Source organism: Phyllopteryx taeniolatus, chromosome 8 (genome assembly GCF_024500385.1).
Source record: "Phyllopteryx taeniolatus isolate TA_2022b chromosome 8, UOR_Ptae_1.2, whole genome shotgun sequence".
Lineage (NCBI taxonomy): Eukaryota > Metazoa > Chordata > Actinopteri > Syngnathiformes > Syngnathidae > Phyllopteryx > Phyllopteryx taeniolatus.
The window spans coordinates 25,969,829-25,995,521 of record NC_084509.1 but is presented as its reverse complement, the minus strand read 5'-3'; the positions used below and the strand labels follow the sequence as shown (position 1 = coordinate 25,995,521).

The 25,693-nt window shown below is 41.4% G+C and overlaps 1 protein-coding gene across 6 annotated transcripts; it reads right to left on the bottom strand.

Annotated features, from left to right (window-relative positions):
* Nucleotides 1-85: 85 nt before the first annotated feature.
* c2cd3 (C2 domain containing 3 centriole elongation regulator) lies at nucleotides 86-25,530 on the bottom strand. 6 transcript variants are annotated; one of them, XM_061781192.1, is made up of 33 exons: nucleotides 25,308-25,530; nucleotides 23,980-24,252; nucleotides 23,692-23,849; nucleotides 22,429-22,601; nucleotides 22,234-22,355; nucleotides 20,476-20,608; nucleotides 20,120-20,251; nucleotides 19,791-19,929; nucleotides 19,614-19,723; nucleotides 18,506-18,697; nucleotides 18,086-18,201; nucleotides 17,833-17,951; nucleotides 16,974-17,099; nucleotides 15,792-16,202; nucleotides 15,215-15,366; nucleotides 14,750-14,996; nucleotides 14,048-14,216; nucleotides 13,277-13,460; nucleotides 13,032-13,204; nucleotides 11,579-11,714; nucleotides 11,223-11,491; nucleotides 11,071-11,148; nucleotides 9,811-10,407; nucleotides 8,768-9,064; nucleotides 7,996-8,134; nucleotides 7,653-7,914; nucleotides 6,907-7,037; nucleotides 5,682-5,837; nucleotides 5,441-5,607; nucleotides 3,861-4,398; nucleotides 3,403-3,499; nucleotides 2,814-2,880; nucleotides 208-346 (listed from the first exon to the last, which is right to left on the bottom strand). In XM_061781192.1, the coding sequence occupies exons 1-32, from the start codon at nucleotides 25,357-25,359 to the stop codon at nucleotides 2,842-2,844; spliced, it is 6,087 nt and encodes a 2,028-aa protein (XP_061637176.1). In that variant the 5' UTR covers nucleotides 25,360-25,530; the 3' UTR covers nucleotides 208-346; nucleotides 2,814-2,841. The 6 variants fall into 6 exon arrangements, with proteins under 6 accessions (XP_061637175.1, XP_061637177.1, XP_061637178.1 ...); XM_061781191.1 differs by lacking the exon at nucleotides 2,814-2,880 and having other exon boundaries at nucleotides 86-346; XM_061781193.1 differs by lacking the exons at nucleotides 2,814-2,880; nucleotides 23,980-24,252 and having other exon boundaries at nucleotides 86-346.
* Between the last annotated feature and the right edge of the window lie 163 nt (nucleotides 25,531-25,693).

Genomic DNA, 25,693 nt, shown 5'->3' with positions numbered 1-25,693 from the left:
GACACAAATGAGTCGCGTCACCTGTGCAACTATTTGACACCAAACTTGTGTAACGTAATGAGTCTGTTCTAGTGAGGACACTGAATGGATGGCAAATATTTATTTAGAAAAATACAAAATAGGACACTTACTTTACAACAGCTTTTTTCCTCCCATTTCTGTACATCAAAACACACACACACACAGACAAACTATCTTGGACCGCGTGCTAATCGTCATCGTTGTCTAAGCGAGTGGCGCATATTCTGGCGAATCTTTCCGTCTCTCTTTTCCTGGAAGTGGGTGACATGTCGGGACAGCGCCAAGGACCCTTGCGAGGAATTTGAGGCGGCGTGAGGCCCAGCTCCTGCCAACAAGAAAAAAGTTATTTAAGCACAAGGCTGCAGAAATAGCACTTGAAACGTGGATGTCCTTCCTGGGATTACAATTTGTGTAATAAATTCTAACTTTAGTTGAAATGAAAATTCGGAATACAATTGAAATTAAATTAAAAGAATTTAAATAATATAGTCCTAAAAAAAAAACAAGGTTGTCATTTCCCTTCTGGGATTAAAATCGGTGCATCATTCAAAATGTATTACAACTCAAATTTAAAATGGTAAAATATATAAATAAATATAATATTGTAAAAATACACAAACATGCTGAAAGTCCCTACTGGGATTAAAACTACTATAATACATAAAAATATATATTTTAAAAACTATATTAAATTAAAACAAAAATAATACAGCTAATAAAAAAGACAAATTCACAATTTCCCTTGTGGGATTAAAAATTTGTAAAATAAATAAAAAGGAAAATTAATCAAAATGTAAAAAACAAATAATATTGCACTTTAAAAATATAAGAGTGTATAATCATTTTAATTAAAATTTGAATTGTGTAGCACTTAAAAATGTGTGCAGTACACTAAACATCCATCCATCCATTTTCTGTACCACTTTATCCTCAAAAGTGTCGCGGGCGTGCCGCGCACACATTCACGCCTACGGGCAATTTAGAGTCATCAATCAACCTACTATGCATGTATCTGGGATGTGGGAGGAAACCGGAGTGCCCGGAGAAAACCCACGCAGGCACGGGGAGAACATGCAAACTCCACACAGGCGGGGCCGGGGATTGAACCCCGGTCCTCAGAACTGTGAGGCAGATGTGCTAACCAGTCGTTATACCGTGCCGCCGTACACTAAGATAATAATATATCACTATTATACATCAGACAAACGCATGCTAATTTCCATTCTGGGATTAAAATTGTAATCAATTCAAATACAAATAAATAGACAACCATGAGTTTGGTGAATTGTATCTAATCAATAAAACAAACATGAGACACAGTGGTTAAACAGGTTAACTGTGCTTAACAAGGGAAAAAAATGAGGTTCACTATACAGCTAGTTTGTATTTCCAACAACAAAAACATATCGCTCTAAGGTGCCCAGTTAACAATTCAAAACCAAAAACACGTCGAGTTAAAAAAAACATTGTGTCAACCTCTCAGGGCGGAGAGGGAATGTTTTGTTCTTGGAATTTAAAAAAAAAAAAAAAAAAAAGCAGCTGTCTGTCTCATGTCTTAAAATAGTCCCGAGGGACCTAAAGGTGGAAGCCTTGACGACACTCACATCGCTCTGTCAACGCTGTGGACACAAGATTCAAAACGCACGTGCCGCTCTTTTGTTACGCAAGGCGTTCTTATTTTAGTTGACGTGTACTACGGAACACACACACAAAAGCCTGACAGGCTGATGGATCATGTTTGCATAATGATTACTATCACGCTTCGTGTATGAACTCCACCCTGCTCATACATAGCCGAGTGGCAAGTGGGGCTTTGTTGTTGGGTCGAAGTAGAAGTGTTAGAGGAAGACTCAAACAAAAATATTACGTTAACTTCTGCATACTCGCGGTTCGGCATTCACCAATTCGCTCATTTCTTTGGGCGCCATCTGGTGGAATCGTGGTGCTGTTGTTAGGTTTTAGTCATTGATAGTTTTTTACGCCTTCGTTTTGCTGGCGGTCCTTGAATGCATCTCGTACACTGACGAAAGTGTGTTTGTGTTTCTCTCTCGATGTAGCTATGAATAATAGGCAGTGTAGTCTACTTCCACTGTTAAAATTTGCCTATATTCCTAACATTTATTATTGTGTGAAAATGCCAAAGGGTGAGTTTAATGACTTAATATCTTCTGTGTAAAGTGCTAGCATATTATTTAGGCTAGTATGCTGGCCAATACTATTGATGAGCCTCATGTGAAGGTGCTTTGTTTGAGTTAAATCATTTAACTAAAGTAGAACCTCGATTTAATGGACCTGGAATCAACGGACTTTGGATTTAACGGACAGAATGGTTGAGTCTGGTTAGAGCTCAATATGACCCCTCGTAGCGGACAAATTCTGTTACTTCCAGAGTTGGCCACAGCTGTTTTGCTGGTGCAATCAACAAACAGAGGCTGGTAGTTGCGGCTTCCGGAAAAAGCCATCGTCGTTACATATATGAGGACCAGATACGCCAGCGCGCTATAGGCTTACCGACGTGCCTAAGTTGCAGTCATGTTGGCAGGGGCGAAATTCCCATCAAAGGCAATGCATGGACATTAGCTTAGCGTCGCTGTAGGCAAACCGCTAAAAAGGGGTGTGTCGTATCTACCTATTCGTATCTATGGCTGTTGTTTACTCGAGCACTTGTCCTGTCTCGTCTCTTGAACGTTCTACCAATTTTGGTACAGTATACCAAAACAGTTGCTTTTTTGGTCAGGCCCTTTACTATCGCATCCAGTTGTAACGGAAGTGAGAAAAGGAAGAGCACTAACCTTAGTATTGGTAACAATTTGGAACTTATTAGGAAGTTGGAGTGGGGAGTTTCCGTGGCCAAAGTATCTGAGGAATACGGCATGAAAAATACGGCATGAGTAGGAGTAAGACCAAACTCCAATCTTTTGCAGTGAAGTTTGGTGCGGACCCTACCAAAGATAATAAAGGGGTTGTGTGTAAGCTGAAGCACATGAAAGTGTGCCAAAGTAGGAACCTGGAGGAAGCCGTTTACAAGTGGTATGTGCAATGGCACTTTTGCGGAAGTATTAGACCATCACAGCAATGCTTAAGTTTGGCTAAGCTTAAAGCTTTTCAAACATTTTCAAGCTTTTTTTTTTTTACATTTACAATGTTGTAATCTATCGAGTGTTTTTTGGGCCACAAAGTGATCAAATTAACGGGCAAACGGCTTTCAAGGACGACCCCTCCCCCGTATTAGGATGTTAATCAAAGTGCCACTGTACTGACTTCAGTTGTTTATGTAACATGACAGGTTCATGATGGTGTAAGTCGTCATAAATCAGGCCTCTATTGTAGATTAAAAGCATTTCTTAACGAACGATAAATGGCTGCAAATGCTATACTCACTGCGTCGCTGGACGAATTGGAGAAAGAGGGTGCCAAGCGTACCACTTTGAGAGAGGCCTCCAGCTGGTGTGAGGGCAGGAAAAAGTTGGGAAGGGAGCTTTTGGGGCAAAAGGGTTAAGCAAAAAAAAAAAAACAACACCTGATGGAATTTGTTTGAAAAAGTATACACTCATACGTCATGTAAAAAAAGAAAAGGCCACTGGTGTTTAGCTGGAGCCATGCAGTTGCATACCTATTGAATTATTATGTTGCCATCAAAAGTACTTTCTCATTCTTGTTTTAGTTTTATAGTTGGTGTCTGTCACTGTTCTTCTACTTGTCATGTTTCTTTTTGGTCAGGAAGCAGTGTTTTTGTTGAAGCCAAAAATAATGCAGAGGAAATAAATTTGTTTTGGTTCAATGCATGTCGGTAAGTTCAAATGGCGTAGTGTGAGAACTAAAACTAGCAATGAGGATACACTTGGTGCTCCTGCATGGACTGTACAGCACTGGCCGCCGCGGCCCCCGTGTTGTCATCGTCGTCGTCGCTCTGCGAGTTTGAAGCTGCTTCTGACGACTTGTCAAAGCTGTCGGCTCGGCGGCGTTGAGCGACGACTTCCTGTTTCCTGCTGGATTTCGTCTCATCCTGAGGCTCTGGGGTGTCCTGGTCTGACAGGAAGCTATTCCACGGACTCGTCTTATCCGTGGAAAATGTCACCTCGTTTAAATGCCTCGGCTCCACCACCTCTTCCTCATAATCCTCCTCCTCGTCCTCAGTGCTGCACTGTGATTTACGTTCTTCTTCTTGATCATCATCATCATCATCATCGTCATCATCATCATCGGTGGCTTCTGCTTCCTTGTTGCGCCCGCCGTCCTCTTCTTCCTCAGGCTGAGATGTCGGAAATGGCGGCCGGTGACAAGATGAGGATCCCAGGGTGGAACTCATCATCTCAGGGTGGTTCTCCTTGGCTGAGCTACCATGGACGATGGAGGATATAGCTTGTAGGCGTTGACCTTCAATTAAAAACCCCCCCCCAAAAAAAGTTTCGTTTTTACAATGGAACTTTTCACTATGACGTCATACATACATCCTTGTGGGGAGACAGTAGCTACAATGGCAGCACAAGAAAATAAATCCTTACATTTTATCTGACCAAGGCAGAGCCATTGATAAAATGGGGGAAATGGCTTGAATGATGACTTTAGCCTTCTTCTCGAAAAGTTTGAAGGTGTGAAGTGTCAGTCGACAAGAAGATACGTGAGCTAAACTGCTTAAGAAAGTAAGCAAGCAAGACGATTTGAGTTAAAGTTGGAACTCACACAAAAACATGAGTGAGGTGCGCGTGTCGTTGACTTGGCGAAGCAGTACGGGCGTAGTACTACTACGATATGTACTTTATCGGTGTTATCCAACCTTTAATGAGTGAAGGCACATATTTTACATTAAGAAAAATCTCACCTCCAGGCTAAAATGCCAACAGAAAGTGCATACACAGCTTAACGATGCCGCTTCTGCAGTGTAGAGCATTTAATTGTTCTGCCCGTCACTGTAATTCACTGGCCTAGATCGTTGAAGAAAAATGCATTTGTACGAAGGCAAAAGTGTTCATACCAATTAAATGAAATAATAATAATAATAATAATTTCCCACGGCATGCTCTCCTACCACAGTGGTTGGGAATCAATGTATCAAACTGAAGCGGAAGGAGTCGCTACAGGCTATAACACGTGAAGATCATTTCTTAGCTGCGGATTTCTGTCCATGAGATGATGGAGACGCTGCTGTAATAAGGAAAGAGTGGTCAAAAGGGCAAAAAAAAAAAAAAGAATAAAATGAATAAGTTTAGAATGTTTTTGGATGGTTGGAATGGACAAATGGCATTTCCATTCATTTCGATGGGGAAAGATGATTTGAGATACTGCACGAGAGATCTGAGTTACGAGCATGGTCAAGGAAAGAATTCAATGCTTAAGTCAAGGTACGACTGTATGTCCTGTCCTGTTTACAGTTCTGCTGAAACGACATGAATTAGCAGAGCGTTCACTAGAGGCTCACCGCTGCGGCCATCGCCCGCTAACTGCGGGGCCGTGACGAGGAGCTGACGCGTGTCGTTCTCAGCCTGCTTCTTCTGCTCGTCTCGTTCCGCGGCGCACGGGAAGGCAGGCGACGCGAGCTTGCTGCTGAAGTATCTCTGGATGTTGTCCTGCTCGCTCATAATCTTCCTGCGTGTTCAGACGCTCGGGTTAACTTCACATCTTGGGGGGGTGAGTGTGAGAAGTAAATGCTGCCAGGCTACCTGATTGTGGCGAAGAGCAGAGAGCTGGAGGGGTTGGCGTCGCCGCCGCTGCCGTCGCAGACCGAGTGAGGGGCAGCCTGCTCCTGGAGGCTCTGATGATGAAGACGCACCTTTTCCATGTGCTCGTGGTGCCGCTCGCTCTCACTGGACACGGGACTAGTCAAGAGATGACAAGAAGTGGAAGAGTGGTTAATAACGTAAATATAAAATTGCTCATCATCGCTCTCTAATTTGAAATGTATTTCTTAAAATTCTAATTGTATATATGCATTTTGTTATATTTATTGTACAGTATTACAATTATTTTAAAATGTAATTGTTTCAATAAGTTCATTCTAATCATATGTGAGTGTTGTTCCTTTATTATTCTCTGACATTTGAAAACTTTATAGAATACTAATAGAAGTTTATTTTATGCATGCATATTTTGTATTTGTTTTCAATTCTAAAAAAAGAACTAATAACTAATTAAGTTTCTATATTTCACTTATACATTTTATTATATTTCTTAGTATAGCTAATTATTTAGTATTTATTAAATTTATATTTGTACATGCATATAATGTTGCTTCATTTTTATTACAATTATTTTTAAAAGTGATTACATTTTAATAACTTTAACATTTTATATATCGTATATGTATTTGGTTCAGTTTTATTTTTTTAAATTTTAACTTAAAAATTTGAAATACTTTTTATTACAAATAAATTTTATGTATTCATGTGATGCATCTATTTTACTTCAATTATATAACATGTAATTCAAAATGTATAATTATTTTTAAAATTCTAAGTCATTTATATTTCCTAGTACAAATGTTTTTGTTGAATCAAATAAACTAGGATTTGTATTAAAATGATATATTTAGACATGCATATAACGTGATAATGTAACAAAATGTGGATTAAATAAAAATTATCTTATTAAAATGATATATTTTATCTATGCATTTTATATTATTTATTTTCCTACAAGTATTTCTAAAAACATTTAGAAAATACCATCTTTTGACATGTTTTTGACTGATGGCAATAAACGCGTACAAGTGAATCCAGGGGTCACTTTCTCTCAGTTTGTCAATACATTACGACTGGAGAATGTTTTTCTCTAGTCCTGCAAATTCAGCAACTGCAGCCACAAGTGGATAAAATGTAACTTGATCTGTTGAGTTAGAACAAAAAGTCAGTATGTGCACATTAATCCTAAACGTGTGGCAGTACAAACATTTTGGGAAAGAGTGCGCCCACGCTGTCGGGCGAAGTGATGTGCTGCTCGGGGTATCGACTGATGTGAGAAGGGAAGCTGCTGTACGTGGCGCTCGTCTGGTAGCTGCAAGGCGCAACCTGGCATAAAGGCTGTGGGGAAAACACGCATTACTAATATTAACATACAGTGGTACCTTGACTTCACAGTTACATTTGTTCCCTGCCATTTTCCACGCGTGTTTTTTCATTTTGGATTTGGTGTTTGGTTGCTTGTTCCGTTTAATAAATGCAGAAAGTACTTTGCTGAGTGTCTCTCTCCTTTCATTTCACTTGACTTCAGTCACTAACTAAACTAATGGCTGCTCCACACTCCTTGCGGGTGTATTCATTTCGTATTCAGCTCATAGACTGCTTGTCCCATACAATAAATGGCAACAGTAAACGGTGAGTGTGGTTCTCCTTTCATTTCACTTCAATTCTGTCACTGACTGAACTGTCTGCTCCATGCTCCTTGTGAGGGTATTCATTTTGCATTTGTCTCTTTGGTTGCCTGTCCTGTTCAATAAATGGCTGAAAGTACATCGGCGAGTGTGTCGTCCCTTTTTTTTTTTTTTGTAGTCGTGCGGCCGCACTTCGGAACTCCAATTTTAGCTCGCAACACAAAGCAAAACTACACCAAGTGACTGCTTTTTGCAAAAAAATTCAAAAAAAACACCATACTTTCCACAGACTGGACAATACTTGCAATCCAATCTTTTCTCTTACCTCTGCGTCTGCAGCGGCTTTTCTTTCCCCACGGAGGTCTTGCACCCACTTCAGCGGCTTGACGGACACTTTGAGCTGACCGTGGCAATGGCCGCTGAAGTCTGTGACGTTGTACCAGCCGCACAGCAACCGCAGGCCGCACAGCAACGGGGACAGGTCGACGGAGGCGAAGCCGATCACCTGCTCCGCTTCTGCGGCGCCTTTGTGCCATACTTTGAATACCAGGCTCTGTTGAGGGTCGAGTAGGAGCTGCTTGGAAAGCCTGAGGAATAAAATATGAAAGCATTATTAAATAGTCCACCGTGGAGACTTCCTGCGTCACTTCTGATGAAATAGCACCCACCTGCAGTCGCGCTCGTGGTCCCACACGGGGCAGTTCGTGTCGGGCACCGCAGCCGTTAATACGGGCTGGGCGGAGTCGCCGGCGACGTACGAGACGAAGAAGCACGGTGTCCCTTCGCCGCTGTCAGATGGCGGGCAGCCTAACAGAAAAGGAACTCATTATTCATAACCCTTCCGTTATGTTGTTTGTCAAAATCACCGTTTATAAGTCAAGAAAATACAGTGGTCCCTCGACTTACAAGTTTCATTTGTTCCGTGACCAAGCGAGTCATTCCATTTACTTGCCTATCAAATCAATAGTCCCCATTGGAATGAATTGGGATGTCATTAATCCGTTCCAGCGACAAAAAAACACCAGTAAAGAAAACAACAGTTTCTACAAAAACATACAGCACTATATTGTATAAAAACAACATAAAAAAGGCACAACAACTGTGCGTCACAGTCGTATGAAAAGAAAGTATGGACACGCTTTGAAATAACCACACACACTTCTCATTGGTTGAATCCAAGGCGTGTGGAACCATTTGGAACCATCATTTCCCCCCAAAAAAATGAAAAACGATGCCCGTGGGAGCTAAACCCTTTATCATCAAATATTTAGGAAAACAAAAACTTGTTTTCTTGAGTTCTGGACTCAAATATGGGTCAGTCTGCCCTGCAACACAACAGGAGGGTTGAGTACCCACGTCGTCACCTTCTTTGGCAATTAACAAACAGCTGAGAACGTGAAAGCCTCCTTGGTGGAAGTAATAAGGGTTGCACAGACTCACCATTCAGGTTCTTGGCCCTGTGCACGGCAATCGTGACTGGGAAGGATTCGTCCTCAGTCATTATTCCGGCGAGCTGCGACAACGCGACATCGGTTGTGGGTTGGCTTTCCGTAGTTCGGGGCGGGGAGGAAGGTGGCGTGGGCGGCGCCGGCTCCTCTATTAACGTCTCCTCCTGGCTGTCGGACTCCATCGGGTCGTCTTCTGCAGTCGGAACGCACCCGGCGGTCAGGGTGATATGCACCCGCAGGGCGGCGCCCTGCAAGTCTGCCGCCGAGCGTCTGAACAGCGGATACACTCCTAACAAACAAGACCAAAGAGATAGAAATGAATGTAAAGGCAGCTTTACAAAAAACATTGGACCTTTTGTGGTGTTTTGACCAATTTCTCATATTCTGTGAATAAATGCTCTTAATGACAATATTTGCATTTGTAATTGGGAGTTATGTTGTCAGTTTAGAATTAAAGAAAAACATACATTCATTTTACGCAAGCGTATACCATTAAATATCAAAATGAGAGAACCTGATCATTTTGCAGTGATCTCAATTGTTTTTGTAGAGTTGTATATGAGTATATTATAAATTGGCCTAAAATGGCAACGCTACACACAAAAAGAAATGACACATCTGTTCAGTAATTGGCGCTACCGTCGCCCCACTCAAAGCGTGAAGCAACATTTCACAACTGTTTTCTGCAACGGTGCCTGGCTAGTGAATTGATAAATCTGAATCGATAGGTGGCATTTTCAATGGTTTTGTATTTAATAGGACTTTTGTTGTTGTTGTTGTAGTGTGTTTTTATTTTATCATCTCAGGGCCTAATATTAAGACCAAACACTATATTTTCCATCCATATATTTTGTATATACCACTCCTTCTCGCTAGGGTCACAGGCAAGATGCAGCCAATCCCAGCTGACTTTGGGCAAGAGGCGGGGTACTCCCTTGACTGGTCACCAGCCTTTCTTTTTTTTCCTATTTAACCGGAGTTATGCAAATATACTAGCTTTGAAATTAACTGAGTTTATTGCTGATTATTCCATACCGCTGAGAGTCAACTTCTGCTGGTGAGCCTTAGCAAGCGAGGACAGATCGATGAAGGCGGACCCCAGCAGGCGGTCGGTGTCCCGAGGCTTCTGGCTTTTGTCCTTCTGGAAAGCCACCCACACTTGTACCTCCAGCCTCTCCTCTCGAAGGTACCACATCAGTGGCTGGGAGCTCATCAGCTCCACGGTGCGACTGCCCTGAAACGTCACGATGGCCTGACCGCCCTCGCCCGCGCACGGGTGCTTCATGTGCGAACAGTAGGCCTCGTGCTCGTAGAACTTGTAACGGAGGTAGCAGTAGGTGGAGCGCTGCAGGGTGTCGTGTCCCGGTAGGAACAGGCAGTGGAGCGGTAACCACGCTCTGGGCATGGAATAGGTCAGTGATAACTTCCTGTTGCTCTGCTCCCAGGCGCCTTGGTCGTCACAGACTACCTGAGCCTGGGCCGGATCCCAGCCCAAATCTCGAGCGGCCCGAATGACCCGCTCCCGCTCAGAGTGGTGGGCGAAGCCGAGCGAGATCTCCAGGCCTCCGACCGACGTGTGCTGACTTTGAGGGGATTCCCGGGAGGCATCGATGCCGAACCAGCCGGAAATACCTAAACACAAGGGAGGGAGTGACGGTGATAGATATACAGTATGTACAGCTCGGGAAAAATGTAAGCAAAATTCCTAGTTTCACTGATTTTGCTATTTAAAGGCATGTCTGAGCAAAATGAACATTTTTGTTATATTCTATAAACTACTGAAAACATAACTCAGAAATTCCCAAAACAAATATTGCCATTTTGTAGCATTTATCTTCAGAAAATGAAAAATGGTCAAAAAGTCCCCTGGATTTATTTTTTTTTTTTCCCAAAAGCTGTATACAGAGAATATAAGTCTACTCATCCGTGTTCAAATGCCAGGCAAGGCGAGCACCATAACAACCTTGGCCTTATTTTTGATTTAGATTACAAAAACATGGCATTTGAACAAGTGCGTGTAGACTTTTTAAATCCAATTTATGAATGTATGGAATTACAATGATGGTATTTTTTGTTTGCAGTTCAGGATGGATAAATAAAGTGAGGTAATGGTGAGGGATACGTTGTAAATACATTTTACTTCTTCCTACTGCCTTTTCTAACTGGCAGTAAATAGTGCATTAGTATGGGATAACAGTTTCATAATTTGGGGGGGTTTTGTACAAAAGTACCACATGTTCGAAATTGACTAACAATCAATCAACATTAACACAGTTGTGGAGGAGAGAAGCGCACCTGTCGTTTTATGGAGGAGGTCGAGTAGCGGGATTTTCATTGTGCCCAACATCACATCTGGAGGCTTGGCAGTAATACCTGGACAGAAAAAGACCATACTAAGTCCATACACCATTTTTAATTAAGAATTAGTTGAATATGTGGTGCCAAACCTTTGCGGCTGTCTTTGTGCCACACGGTGAAGACGGCCCAAGCCTCCGCCAGCTGCTCGGCCAGACTGCAGGTTTCTCCGCCGCTCTTGTGGACGAGGACGTCACAGCCCACCTCGGCGTGGTGGTCAAACTCGGGGCAGAAGGTCCTGGCGGCCATGCGCGTACACGTTGGCTCGCCGTCGGGCAAGAAGGACAAGTGGACGCTCACGTAGGAGTTAACTCCTACGGTGGCGAAGTAGTCGAACCTTTCGTCTTGCTGGGCTACGACTCTGCGACGCAGAAACGCGTCCAAATTACTTTGGCGTTGTGTTAGCGATCCAAGCAGTGATATCTGAGGGATAATGAAAGCGTTCTACCTGGCTGCTGCCTGCAAACCAGAGCCTCTGTGCACTTGAACCACGAGGGTCACGCGGGACGAGGCGCCTCCTCTGCCAGTCAGCACGTCCGCTCTCAGTGGACGGAACTTGTAGCGGACGCACACATCCAGAAGGCCTGACAAAACACACAGAAGACTCACAATTAAATGCCAAATAGGAAAAAAATATGTGAGTAATTGATGCCCTCCCTAAATATTTTTATAATTGCCTATATTAATACTTAGGGTTTTCCTAAGTTGGGCACGTCCCACGGGAATTAATGGTAATAAGGAATTTAAAATTTTGAGGTTGGTTCTCAATGGGGAAATTAATTATAGTTGGGAATAATACATTTTAGCATAATCCTGAGTCAAACTACCTGATTTCAGAATCAGAATCATCTTTATTTGCCAAGTATGTCCAAAAAACACAGTAGGAATTTGTCTCCGGTAGTTGGAGCCGCTCTAGTACGACAACAGACAGTCAATTTGGAGACATAAAGACATTGACAAAAAAAAAAAAAAAAAAAAAAAAAACAGTCACTGAGCAATAAAGGGTTGCTAGTTATCTGGTAATGCAATTTTTTGACAATTGTGCAAAAAGATGCAGTCCTCTAGCACTTAGAGCAGTTCCAATAACTAATGTCACAATAGTCCGGTGCAATGACCATTGTGCAAAGGGCGCCGAGACTTCAAGCGAGTGTGTGCGGTTTAAAGTGACGAGGGGTCAAGAGTCCAGAGCAATGGTGATTGTGGTAAGGAAGTGAAGAAACGGGTCCAAGCAGTTCGAAAGAAGAATATTGCAATAGTCCGGTGCAATGAGCATTGTGCAAAGGGCGCCGAGACTTCAAGCGAGTAGTGCGATAATCTGCGACAATGTTGATTGCACATTTATGCTTGAATATGATACCTTGCTATTTTATTACCATCAATTCCCAGTTGATTCACATTCATTTCCATAATTCCCATGGAAAGTTTACAATTTGTAATATTTCCAAAATCCTGCATCTTAATTTTCCCATGAATATTTAATAGAAATTTTGCAACCCTATTAATAGCCGACACGGTAAATATAACACAAAGTGAGATCCCAAAGCAGTTTACAGGTAACATAACTTCAAAGTCCTCTTACGACATTATCCTTAAAAATAAATGGTTTACAGATGATTTTATTTTGCAAAGGATGTGAAGTCAGTTGAGGAGCTTCATTTTGACAAATGTAATGCTTTGGTCCCATCTTGTGCATCTTGAAACAATTACACTAGAGTATAAACCTTTTTAGGAGGGCTTCAATTCCTCTTCTTCACGAGGTTTGCCGTACTTATTTTAGACAAGTATCTTGCGGCACCCTCCACAGAAACAAACCCATATAGGTAAATTTGTGAAACGTGAACTGCGAATATGCGGCGGATTACTCTACTTAGAAATACTTAATATCAGTTGAGAGTGCGGACCAGAGGGATGAGGCTGACGCGTCGCCAGGCCGTCCACTTTCGGGAGCAAGGGTAGCGAGAACATCTGGGCCTCGTCGGGATGCCGCCCCTGCATGGTGACCATGGCGCAGAGCTTGGACAAGGGGAGAATTCCTTTGGCCACCAGCTGGTCTCGGACATTGGGATAATAATATCTGCGGGAAAGCAAGCAAATTAAAGGATGTCATGCTTTGCTCGAACCGAGTAATAAGTTGACGCCTCCAAACCTGCACCACACTTCAAAATGCACACCCCCGCCGCCGCTGAGACCTTGGCTGGAAAGAGAGCTGAGGAGCAGCTTCTGAACGGGAACGCCCTCGGGAGCCAACAGGGCGTGCGCCTCCGTGTGGCCGAACACCGGGTCGGGGACGCACAGAGTGGTGGTGGTACGAAAAGGCTTCAGGTTGGTGTCTGTGAAGAGATGAGACGCAACGTTGAGATTAATAGGGGAGCATCAGTAGAAAGGAGCGGATAAATAACCCTGCAAAAAAAAAAAAAACCTGTTCTGAAATTATTCAATTAAACTGTATTGCACATAAATGTTAAATTGCAATGAAATAAATGTTTAAAAACAAACGCAAATGGATTGAACTTAAAAGTTAAATACAACTGAACTGTGCTTGGACAGTGCATCACGTACCACTAGAGGGAGCCAGGGTACTACTTTGAGAATCACTCGTCTCGAATGTGTGGTTCAAATTTGATAGCAGTCAGACAAAATCTCTAGGACAAGTTACGAAAATGGCCAAAATGTCGTCTTCAGATCACAATGTCTTTTGGGGAATTGCTTCAGACTTTTTTTGGTGGCTCTACTCATGATAGACATACACAAATTTTACGCTGCAACGTGAAACTGAACAACTCCCTAACCGGCTGCAAGAATTGGTGAGTTTTTGTGGAAGCTTTCAATATGAGAACTTATTTGGACGTGGGATAACATCAACAAAGAAACAAAGCCATTTCAAGAGGGTTAATCATAATATAATGAAACCGCTTACTATACTCAGCCAGAGAGACGTCGGCATCTTCCTGGGACGGGAACGCGTACTGTACGTAACAGTCGGCCTCGCCCCACACTGTAGACTGCAGAGGGGTCAGGCCCGAGACCTTTTCCACCCTAATCATGAACACGTGCTCGGTCATCGCTCGTGCTTGTGAGGTGATTACCTGAGGGGGAAGGAGCAAGCACTTGAGGCACACATTGTAAGTAGACCTTTTCACCATGACGTCAAACGTACTGGAGCTTTGGATCCCAGTCTTTCCCTTTAAACCTAACCTTTTAGGGTTCAGTGAACCACCGTGTAGTCAACAGCACCCCTAAACCTCTGATACTAGAATCGCCTCTGGTTGAGACATACACACATTCATTTACATACATGTTGTAGTAGTAGTAGTAGTAGTATTGCAATAGTGCTATTAGGCCTTTAGAAACCTTTTCGGGGGGTGTCAATTACTCATGACCTTTTGCTATTGGTGGCAGTGCTTGGTCCCTTATCCACGAATACCTTGCGTTTTGGCGACAAAACCCCAAACACTTTTTTGTCATTGTTTCAGTTCAGGTCAGCACTAGTCACTCACTTTTCTGCCAGCCAGAAGTACCACAGCGCCTATTGTTTTGAAACATTATGAAAAGCTCTCGAAACACTACACTGACTTGGAACAAGGAGTGCGGTGATTAAAAGCATGCAGGCAGTAAAAACCTTGACAGGCGCACCGGGCTGGTGGTCGAGCAGGTGAAGAGGTCTGAGGGGCGCTCTGCCCGGCAGATCGCACTCCTCGTCTCTGGCGCGCTGCAGGGCCAGCACCTGCTCGCAGAGGCCCATGGCCAACGTGACCCTGAGGCTTCCTCTGCAGCCGCCCGAGAACACGTCCACCACCGGCATGTAGCAGTCCACCCCTAAAACGGGGTACTGCGCCTGGAGGAGGAGGTGGGCGATCTTTGGATCCCTGGGAGGGAAAGCGTGGAGACTTAATTACACCTAAACAAATAAATGCCTCCTATTTGTCACTGATGGGGACAAAAACCTGCCGTGACTCCAAATATCTCAGTTCATCGAAACTATCGCTGACATGGACAAAACAAGATCGCTGAGCCCATTCAAACTGTTTGAATGGGCAGTGGGAAAGACTACAGGGAGGCTGATATCTAAAATCAACAAACTTGCCTGAAGGACATGTAGAACTGGTGTAGAGGCAGTTTAACGAGACCGAGAAGTCTCTCGTGGCTGGAGCTGCCCGTCTTCTGCCACACTTCGATCACCATCACGTTGTTCCTCATCCGCTCCAGTAAGTGTGAGGTCAAAGCCACGGGAGTTACCTGCAGGCAGTAGTGGGAAATAACAAAGTAAATATACCTAGTTACCAGAAAAATGTACTTAATTATTGTATTGTACTAAAGGGCTGGCCATATGGCAAAATAAATAAATAAATTCATATCATCCAATCTTGATTATCACATTTTTTTTAATATCGTTTTTAAACTGCTAGTTTGAGAGCATCTGTACAGAAAACAAAAGAAGCTATAGAGTAGTTCAACATTTTAATAATATAGGAAGTACTGCAAATAAACATAGAAAAATAGAAGTTTGACTCAATATTACAACAAATGTAGAAAAATCTAAAATAAGCCAATAATCTAGTTAACAGTCTTGAGTGCTTTTGCACTCCAACCCCCTTTGTAACTCTAGCCATTGTGTGCTTCTGCCAGCCGCTGCGTTCCAAATAAAGTTACATCCTACCTACCTGGACAAAGTTAAAGGAAGGGTTGGCGCGCCCCCAGCTGACCACAGACCTCGCCACCTCGTCGCACCAGAAGAGTTTGCAGTTCAAGTAGACGCTGACGGCCTGCGCCGGCCCACCGGTGAAGTTCTTGCCGTCCGGCACCATGAGCAACGTGTGCAACAGGACCTCGGGTTCTTCCGCCTCCGGACGCCGAGACGCGTACGGCACCGCGTGATGCACGGAGTACTGAACGGGAACGTCCATTGCGAAGTCTTCTGAAGAGCGAACCGCTAGCTCCTCCGAGCAAATGTCGACACATTGCGACGTAGTGCAGGACTCTCTTTGAGGACTACGCGTGGTGCGGGACGACGGGGCGGCTCTTTTTTCTGAGATTTCCGAGACTCTGTTGTTGGTCGACAGCTCAAGCAGCACCTGGGCAACGGCAACGTTACTTCTCTTTTGAAGAATTTTTTTTTCTTGACAAACACAACTTTATCATTTTAAAAATACAACTTAATTATTCCTGAAAATATTCCTGAATTGACTCTCATAACGACTTATTCTGGTAGGATTAGAAAGAATAAAGAAAAAAAGTTATATAATGGTAGTGAAAGGATATTCTGTCTTAACCTTCAGACTTTGCCGACTAAATAAATAAATAAAAATAAGGCGACTGGTTTCTTGAAAAATAAGACTAAGTAAGATTTCAACTTTTTTGTAATTTTATAATATGAAATAATTCTATAATATTATAGTCACAGTATGATTATAATATAATTTAATTTTGGGGAAAAAAAATCATTCCATCTTGTAAAATTATGAATTAAAAAAAAAAAACAATTTAAAAACAGTCCAACTATAAATACATTTTCGCAAGAATACAACTTTTCCTTCAAATATGTCATTGAAGTAAAATTACTTAAAAAAAAATATGCCTTGCAAATAAATATAATTAAATAAATTCTACTTTAATCTTCGAAAATGACATCTTCGATTAGAGAAACAGAACCTTATCCTTCTAATATTTGAAATTCATTTTTCCACCCCAAAAATGCAACTGTTATTGTTGAATATTAAGACTTTGTTTCCTGTTAAGATCATGAATTTGTTCTTGTCAGATCACTTTTTTCAGGAAAAAGACAACTTTAATGACCATGAATAATTAATGTTTTCTCATAAGATTCTAATACACAACTCATTTACCCTGAGAAGAGAGAGTTCCCGCATTGTGCCGTCCACGTCGTGCACTGCCAGCATGAGCGACTCGCTGAGCTGCTTGCTCTGCAGCAGACTGCGCAGCGGATGAGCGGCTTCTCCGATGAGAACGGCCTGCAGCGACAACAACGGGGCGAGGTGAGCGCTGTTCTCTCTCCACTGGGTTGGTCAAAGGCTCAGTTGTTCATTTTTTTTTTACTTTTATTTTATACGCCGGTTGAATGGTAAGAAGAGAAGAATGTTGCAATGACTACAGCTTGAGTCTGAGATGAATGAATTCACTTTTCATGACAGTTCAATTCAACATTTTTCTATTTCATTTTTTATATAATCATTCATTATTTTAAATTGTTAAAAAAAAACATAATATTACTATTAAACATTACATATTGTGGGTATTTCATCTATTATTGTAGGATATTATAGAAATAAATTACATTTTAATAAAAATCACATTTTCAGTGTATTATTGTAATTGAATTGAACATTCCCAGAAAAAAATTGAGACACTATCAAATATTATTTTCTCAGATTTTTCTATCTACCATATATGTATAGGTTTGAAAAAGATACACATTTTGTTGTATTTGCTGAACTATTGACAACAAAAGCCCCAAATTGCAAATCCAATTATTGCCATTTAGAGCAGTTTAATTGGAGGAAGATGAAAAATGGTTAAACTACCAAAAAAAGGTCCATTTTTTTTCTAGCGCTGTATATTTTATTATCTGTATTTTATTTATATATTATCAAAGCATACTTGGGTCCCTTGATCATTGGTAGTAGCAATACCAGTAGTAGTAGCAGTAGTACAAATATTATTCTCATTCTGTTGTCACACACTCACCTTCTTTTGGTCATTTTTTCGCGCATAAATTCGAAAAGAGAGATCTGTTGACCACCACGCTTCCACCGCGGTTTTGCTGAAGCGGACGGGAAACACCGACAGCTGATTGAAGCTCACCACTTCAAAATACAAACAAGCACCTGTCAAGATTCTTGCAGCATTTAAAAATAGACACACACAAAAAAAAAAAAAATAGCATGCCAGATATGTTCGCCACAGATCAAAAGAAGCACAAGATTCCAGCAGGTTGTACCTCCTTCTGTGACATTACTCGAAGCAGCCCTGGTCACCTCCACGTTTGGCAGCACACTTCCTCCACGTCGACTGGAGGAGAAAGTCTTGGGGAACGCATACTCGACAAAATACGTGCTGCCAAAAAGACGGGCGCTTCAGTTACTCATCACGGCGCAACAGTGGCACCCTGGTTGGTTCTTTTCGCCGGTGTGCTAACCGCTAGCCACTCGGAAGCTAGCGGCGAGTCCGTAAAAAACAGAGTGGCGAGCCAAGGAATGAATTCTTGACAGATATGCATTTACGGTAGTCAAATGGGAACTGCGTTACAGTGGAAAGTAATCAGTAAATTACCAGTAATGTCGGAAAGATGGGGGAAAATGTGTGTCATTTGGTTTTATTTGGGTTTTTCAGAATCGAAGATTTGAAAAATGTCACCTACCACTTCTTTCTGCGTAACAGTGGAGGAGATTTGCTTGGGGTCTTAGTGGGCAGGGGGCTCGCGCAGCCCGTGGGCACACTCATGGAGTCGATGGTCACTTTGGCTGATCGCATGAAACTCAGAAACGTCAGCTGCTCCCGACTCAAAGGAATGTTGGTATCAGCCAGAGTGTTTTGAAGCTCTGAAACAGGACTAGACAAAGTCCCAGCAGTGAGAATAAAAAGACTTTTTTTTTTTTCCACATCTTTATTACTTAAAAAAACAAAAACATCTGACTAATTGGGCGCCAGAATCGGACGTTGTGAACAATGCAACTGTATTCTTATAAAAAACATTAAAACATTATCCCAAAAATCTGACTTGATTCCTTCTAAAATAAAAATGTCGAGAAAATCTGATTTTTGTCTGCAACGCTAGTCTCCTAAAATTAATAGGACTTTATTCTCTGAGATTCACATTTTTTACTCATAAATTCATGACATGTATGTGTGTGTGTGTGTGTATATATATATATATATATATATATATATATATATGTATACATATACATATATATATATGTATACATATACATATATACATATACATATATACATATATATATACACACACAAGATTACGTTCTTCCTCAAAATTATCCTGTTTCTATATTATTTTAAAATGAGGACTATTTTTCAAAAACTTTACACTTTTATATGAAAAAATGACTATATAAAAAAGAAAGTGAAATTATTTTTTTCTAAAAAAACAGAACAAACTTAATTCTCAAAACATTTGACCTTTATCAGATTGTCTTTTTTCCATAACTTTTTTATTTTTTGAACAACTAAATATGACGATTGTCAATCAGTTTCAAGACTACTTTTATCATCGAAAAAAAATAAAACACTTTCTCAAAAAATTACAATTGAACATTTATTCTTGGAAAAAACATGACTCAAACTTTTGACTTGTTCTAAAAACAAAACACTTTTTTTCCTCTAAAAAAAATTACTAGCACCCCCGCAATGAAAAGGTTGCAATATTTTGACTTTAAAACGTATCCAGAAAATGCCCATAAACTTAAAAGGGCCATTTCTTTTTGCCTAGAAGCATGTAAAAGCCTTACTTATCTCCCGTCCTGGAAGCAGACTGCCTTAACTGCTTCTCTGTCCTGGGTGAACTGTTCTTCTGCCCTTCACCGTCCCCCGCCGTCTCATCTGCTCTCAAATCTGGTGTCTGAAACATAACAACGTATTAACCGCTGCAACGGTGAAAGCTGTTCTTACACATATGAAATACTGACGGGGGGTTTGTAGAACAGATTTTCCAGCAAGCTTTGATCGTACTGCGGGTCGCCGAGGTCACTGTCTCCACTCATGCTGGACAGTGAGTCGGGGAGGGAGGCGTCGCCCTGCCACAGGAGCGGCGGGGACGTCTTCAACCTGAAGAGAAGGCAGAGACCATCAGCGGCTGCCACAAATAGGGCTCCAAAGGGGTGGAATTTGAAGTTCCCTATTAAGTGCCAATTCAATTGTGTAACTTTGTGGTTAATTCCTATTATTTTGCAACCCCAGCCGTAAATAAACAGTTCACCTCAAATAAACCACTCCTACGCTAAGCGTATGTCTGTACCTGCCAAGGATGAGATCCACAGCTCTGTGCTCCATGTCAGGAGAACAACGGAGGCCGCAGTCTGCGACGTCCGCCGCGGACCTGACGGCTGGATCGGCGAGCAGAATGTTTTCAAGGAACATTTCGGAAGGCCTGAAGACACAACGCGAAGAAGAAGAGCCATTAATCATTCCCTCATTTCCTTCTTCCTACAAAGGGATTTGTAGTGGGCAGTTTTGTGAACTATCCAGCTAACTATATTTAGTGACCTATATATCCCCATATTATGCAGTGACATAATAGAAATAAACTCAACAACTAGGAATAATCCATAAACAACTCAAAATGGCTGTGTTAGCGCTTGTTGGGACACTCACATGGACGATGGTCTGGCGTCGTCTCTCTGAAGAGGGAGTTGGCGGTCTTGGAGAAGTGGGGCAGAAGCCATGTCGCTTTTCAGCGCTGACACAACCATCGCGTCCCGAAGTTTGGTGCCACGCTCCAGAATCACTACGGCAAAGAAAACGGGGTAAATTACCGTAATTTCTTGTGTATAATGTGCACTCATGTATAGTACGCACCCCCAAAGTTGATCTCAAAATTCTGGAAAACCCTTCTACCTTTGTATAATGCATTTTTACAATACATGATTTTACTTCTACCCATATGATCAAAACTACGTATTTTTTCAAAGAATTATTTTGAAGTTAAGCACTTTATTTGAACATGCAATACTTTATTTACTTCCTCTTATTTTGAAATTCACAGCCCTACTTTTATTAAGTAAATGAGAAAACACACAGTTGTGCTCATATGTTTGATTACCCAGGCATAATTTGTAAGATGGGTACAATTCTTTAAAGAAAACATAAAGGGCTGGGCGGAATACATTAAATTTTATTTTAATGGGATTCAAATTAAACTGTCAAGCATTTCACAAAAGTATTAGCATTAAACAAAACATAACCATAAAGAAATGAATTATGGTACTATTGACTTTTGACAATTTTTGGGGGGAAAATGCGCATTATACACGGGAAATTACGGTAGTCGGAATGCTACCGAAAAGGATTATGGTCACACTCAAATCAATAAAGTTGAATTCTTTACATATTTTTAGGTGAAAATGCCCTTTTCCCAATGATATTTGTAAGTTTTTGAAGAGAAAAAAAAGTAATATTCACTAAAATAAATTCCAATTCTTATGAGATGAAGTTGTACTTCTTTGAGAAAAATCTGATAAGAGCTTGATTTTTACCTAAAAACAATGTACTTTTTGTAGCATTGCAACTTTTTTAGTGACAAAATAAGACATTTTTCACATTATGAAAAAACATTTCTGGAAAAAAAATAAAAGCTTTACTTCTTGTTTTCAGAAAAACATACATAATCTAAATAATCTTTTTCTGGAAAAAATATATTCTGGGGAAGAAAAAATATAACCCCCGCCACCCACCCAAAAAAATATTCTCCCCCTCTAAAACATTACAACTTTTTTTCCCTCAAAAAAAAAAAACCCCTTTTTTCCCCCTCAAAAGTTTGGAAAACCTGTAAGATTAAGAAACTTTTTTTTAATGGAAAACGCACTTTTTATGAAAAAAGAATTAATTTTCCTGCTTACATTTATTTTTTTTCCTGGAAAAAATGAAATAAAATCTGTAAAAAAAAAAAAAAAAAATCTTGTTTTTCCTTCTAAAACAATAAAACATTTATCCCTATTTTAGAAAATTGGTCAAAATATCACTTTTTTCTTGTTACATTCCAACTTTTTTTCCTCATAAAAGTAGGTTTTTTTCTGAAAAACGTTTTGGGGATAAATATTACATAACATTACGAACATTATTATTAAAAAAAAAAAAGAAAAGGTAATTGTTTTCCTTGTAAAACATATTTGTTTTTAAATTTATTAAAAAAATTATAGGGAAAAAGATTCTGGAAAAATGATTACTTCTTCCCCCTAAAAATGCAACTTTTTTTTCATCCTAGAAAATAAAACTTTGTTCGAAAAAATATTCTCTCAAGGTTATGTTTTCTTCAAAAAAAAAAATATATATATATATTTCCCCCAAAAATCCTCCTCATGTAACTTGGAAAAAAAGTCATGGATACTTGGGCTCTTTTCTTTGGTGAAGCACCTGAGAGGATGTCATTGCTTAGCTGATCCACAGCTATTTCACCGTTTGCTCGCAGCTTCAAGTTCTCCACCGACTCATCTTTATCCGTCTGCGTGGTTTGAGAACACAGATGAGCTTTCCCTCTGAAAAAAGAAACCCATCAGCATCTTTTTGTTTTTTTCCTGGCGCAGATGTGGAAAAACGTCCTTGAGAAACCTCAGCGTGTTTCCACCCCTGCCCTCGTCTGATTTGTTGGCATCAGGGGGCGAAGGCTCGTCAAACGTGGGCGGCGAGACGACCTGAGGAACGTTGCTGCTGAACTCAGCGGTGGGACCGGAGGAGGTGCGGTTGTCGAATTCTCCAGCCAGAGGTTCCAAATGAAGAGAGACCTGCGAGCAGAAGGGTACGTCGGGCAACATAAGATTACCTGCGCCAAAGAGTAAAAACTAGGCTTTACATGACCAGGATTTTTGCCGCCGATCAGCGAGTTTAAAAAACCGAGAACCGATCACAAGATGAAGGAATGTGTCTATTTAAATGACCTGTTCATTTACTGTATATACTTGTGTACTTAATTGCTCCAAAAATTATATTTACAATAAATAATGTATCTTTGTTCCTCTATTTATGCCAGTGAGCATAGTGACAGACAGAACAAATAAATGGTCTTCTATTAGATGGCAGGAAGTAAATACAGTAATTCATGTACCCACTTCTTGTGACATTTTTTGTTTGTCGGTGTGGCTGTGAGATTTTTCAATTGTAAAATATGTTCCTTGGCTGCATAAAGGTAGGAAATCACTGCCCTAGTCAGATCGTGTATTCTAAGTCAGTAAGTCTTGTTTGTTTGTTGTTGCCATTTTTATTGAAATGCAACTTTTTTCGTGAAAATTTACGACTATTCTTGGGGGCTAACAATTCTCAAATAATATTTTATTTTCTAAATCATGAGTTCATTCTCATATAACAAATTTTTCCTCTAAATTCTCATTTGTCTTGAAAAAAAATACACCTATTCTAATAAGAGTGCCACTTTCTTCTCGAGAAAATAAAACCTTTTTTCTTGAAAAATTACTTTTCTCCTAAGAAAACTTTTTTTTTCTCAAAAAATTTAAAATTCTTCTCATTTGTTGTTCTCGTGTTTCACAAAAAAAAAAAGAATCTTTCTGTTGAAAAAAAAAATTTTTGTTACCTAAATGATTGCCTCTACCGGTCATGAAAGTTTTGCAAAGGTGACAGACGGTTTGACCCGAAAACAGATTATTGGCATTTATATTATTTCCTAATATGGAAAAACCAGTCAACAAAATCAGAAAGCATAACAGAACGTTTCCGACCTCAGCTGTTCCACTGGACCGCTCCATTGATTTGGCAGGCGGAGTGACGTTAAAGCCTCGGTAGAGGTACGCGCCCTTCCGCTGTGACATCACAAGGTCTTTGATGTTTTGTTACACACTAAACAAAACGTCATCGCCTCACCTCCAACTCGCCGAGCTTCTTCGATGTCGGCGACACCAGGGTGTGAAAACCAGTGATGGGCTGCGACCGGGACAGGCGGGAGATTTCCGTGACTTGAGCTCGTGCGATTGGCAGACGATCCTGCTTGCTCAAAACCTCCAGCACCAGGTTTCCCATATCTGTAGAAAATGAGCCGGAAAGTCACAAACAATTTTTTGGGGGGGAATGCGAAACTAGCGCGCCAAAGTCCAATTTTCGCTACTTTAAAAGGAAATGTACACTTCTTTTGCAAGCCCGTCAGCGGTTCACCTGCCAGGTACGAGGTGAGCTGCTTGGGGCCGCAGCGGACGGGGAAGCGCGCCGTGGTGGTCTTGACGCTCCGCTGCCAAGGCAGCGCGTCATCCACGGGACCGAAGTACGTGCCGTCGGACGACTCCCCCCACCAGCGCAGACGCACCGACGACGCCGGCGGGGGCCTGGCCGCGCTCCACCGCAGGCGGTTCACGGTCACGCGCAGGAAGCACCGCAGCTCACCTTCCACCAGGGGGGGCAGGCTGGTAGAGGCCGGCACGTCACACTGGGCTGCAAAACGGTTCACAGTTCGCGTCACAACAATCCCCAGATACTAGTTACTAAGAGATACTAGTTCAAGGGTGTCCAAACTGAGGATCACATACATAACAATGCAAGGAAGACAACTTCTGCTTAAGAAAGATGCTTATGTTCGAATGTGATAAATTTCCATTAAATTACCATTTAATTCCATATAAATTCCAATGTGAAATTCCCCAACTTAATTTCCAATGGAAATTAACAGTAAATATTCCACCCCTTTCCAGCCTTAAGGAAATGTGCATGACAGCGTGTAGCGTGACTTTCTTGACTGCAGATGATTTCCAGTCGTGCAAAGTGGCCATAATAAACATGGAAAATTGGCCGGATGAGCGATGACATTCATTATTTGACCTATGCCCTGTTCGACTGTAGATTATTTCTAGTTATTATCTTGATTTCTATTGTGCAACGTGGGGGTTATTTCGATTGTACAAGCAAGGCACACAATGCGTTGTGTGACTCCGCCCTTCCTAAGTGCTATGGATTCCATGACATGACAGCATCACCCGCCATGTTGATTCTCTGTCCATCAAATGACTTGACATTGCTAATGGTTAGCCTGCCATATCTGTTAAAAAATAACTCAAATCGATTGAAATATTTCGTGTGTGAAAAGTTACCTGAAGAGTGTAATTATTACTCCTTCCAAAAAGCAGTCGTGTGTTAGAAGTTCAAAGGTGTCGCGATGTAATAAGAAAAATAATAGAATCACTGAAAATACACTTTCATCAAAGAGCAGCTTCACATGATAGGCCAATTTAAGATAAAGCACGATTAGCATCATCATGCTCCATAATTCATTGAAATGCTAATCCTAAAGCAGAACCTCAAACTGCTGTATTATCGTTCGAACAACAACGAAACATGGCCAAACTGCACTGTCGACACAATTACGAACATATTACTGAACAACAATATGAAGTGTTTGCTAACCAGCGGCGCGGCGGCCAACTGCTTGACAACTTAGTAAGCTAAAAAGCAGCTAACAACAACAACAACAACTGCTGCTGCTGCTGCGTTACCTTTCTTCTTCGTGGCCCCGGCTTTGACGGAGCCCAGTCTTCGGCTCTTCATGACGCCACCCGGGGAAGTAGACGGACGAAAGCGGCAGACGAGGCGAGACCGACGTTCGGAGGCATGTTTAAAAATTACGCCGCGGCAGTTGCAAAGGCGAAATGCAACCGAGACGACATAGACATTTGACAAGCCGTCTCGCGCCCAACTGTTGAGCGAAACTCCAGTCCCGCCTCCACTGCCGCCCACGGAGGCCTGACGGGAAATGTAGTTCACCGCCAATAGTCACTTCTCACCCAAGCAACAGTTTCATGTTGCGGTTTGATATTCGTGGAGATTTAATTAATTTAATTTTAGATTTGAGATGTGATACACTACCAGTCCTGAAAAGTAC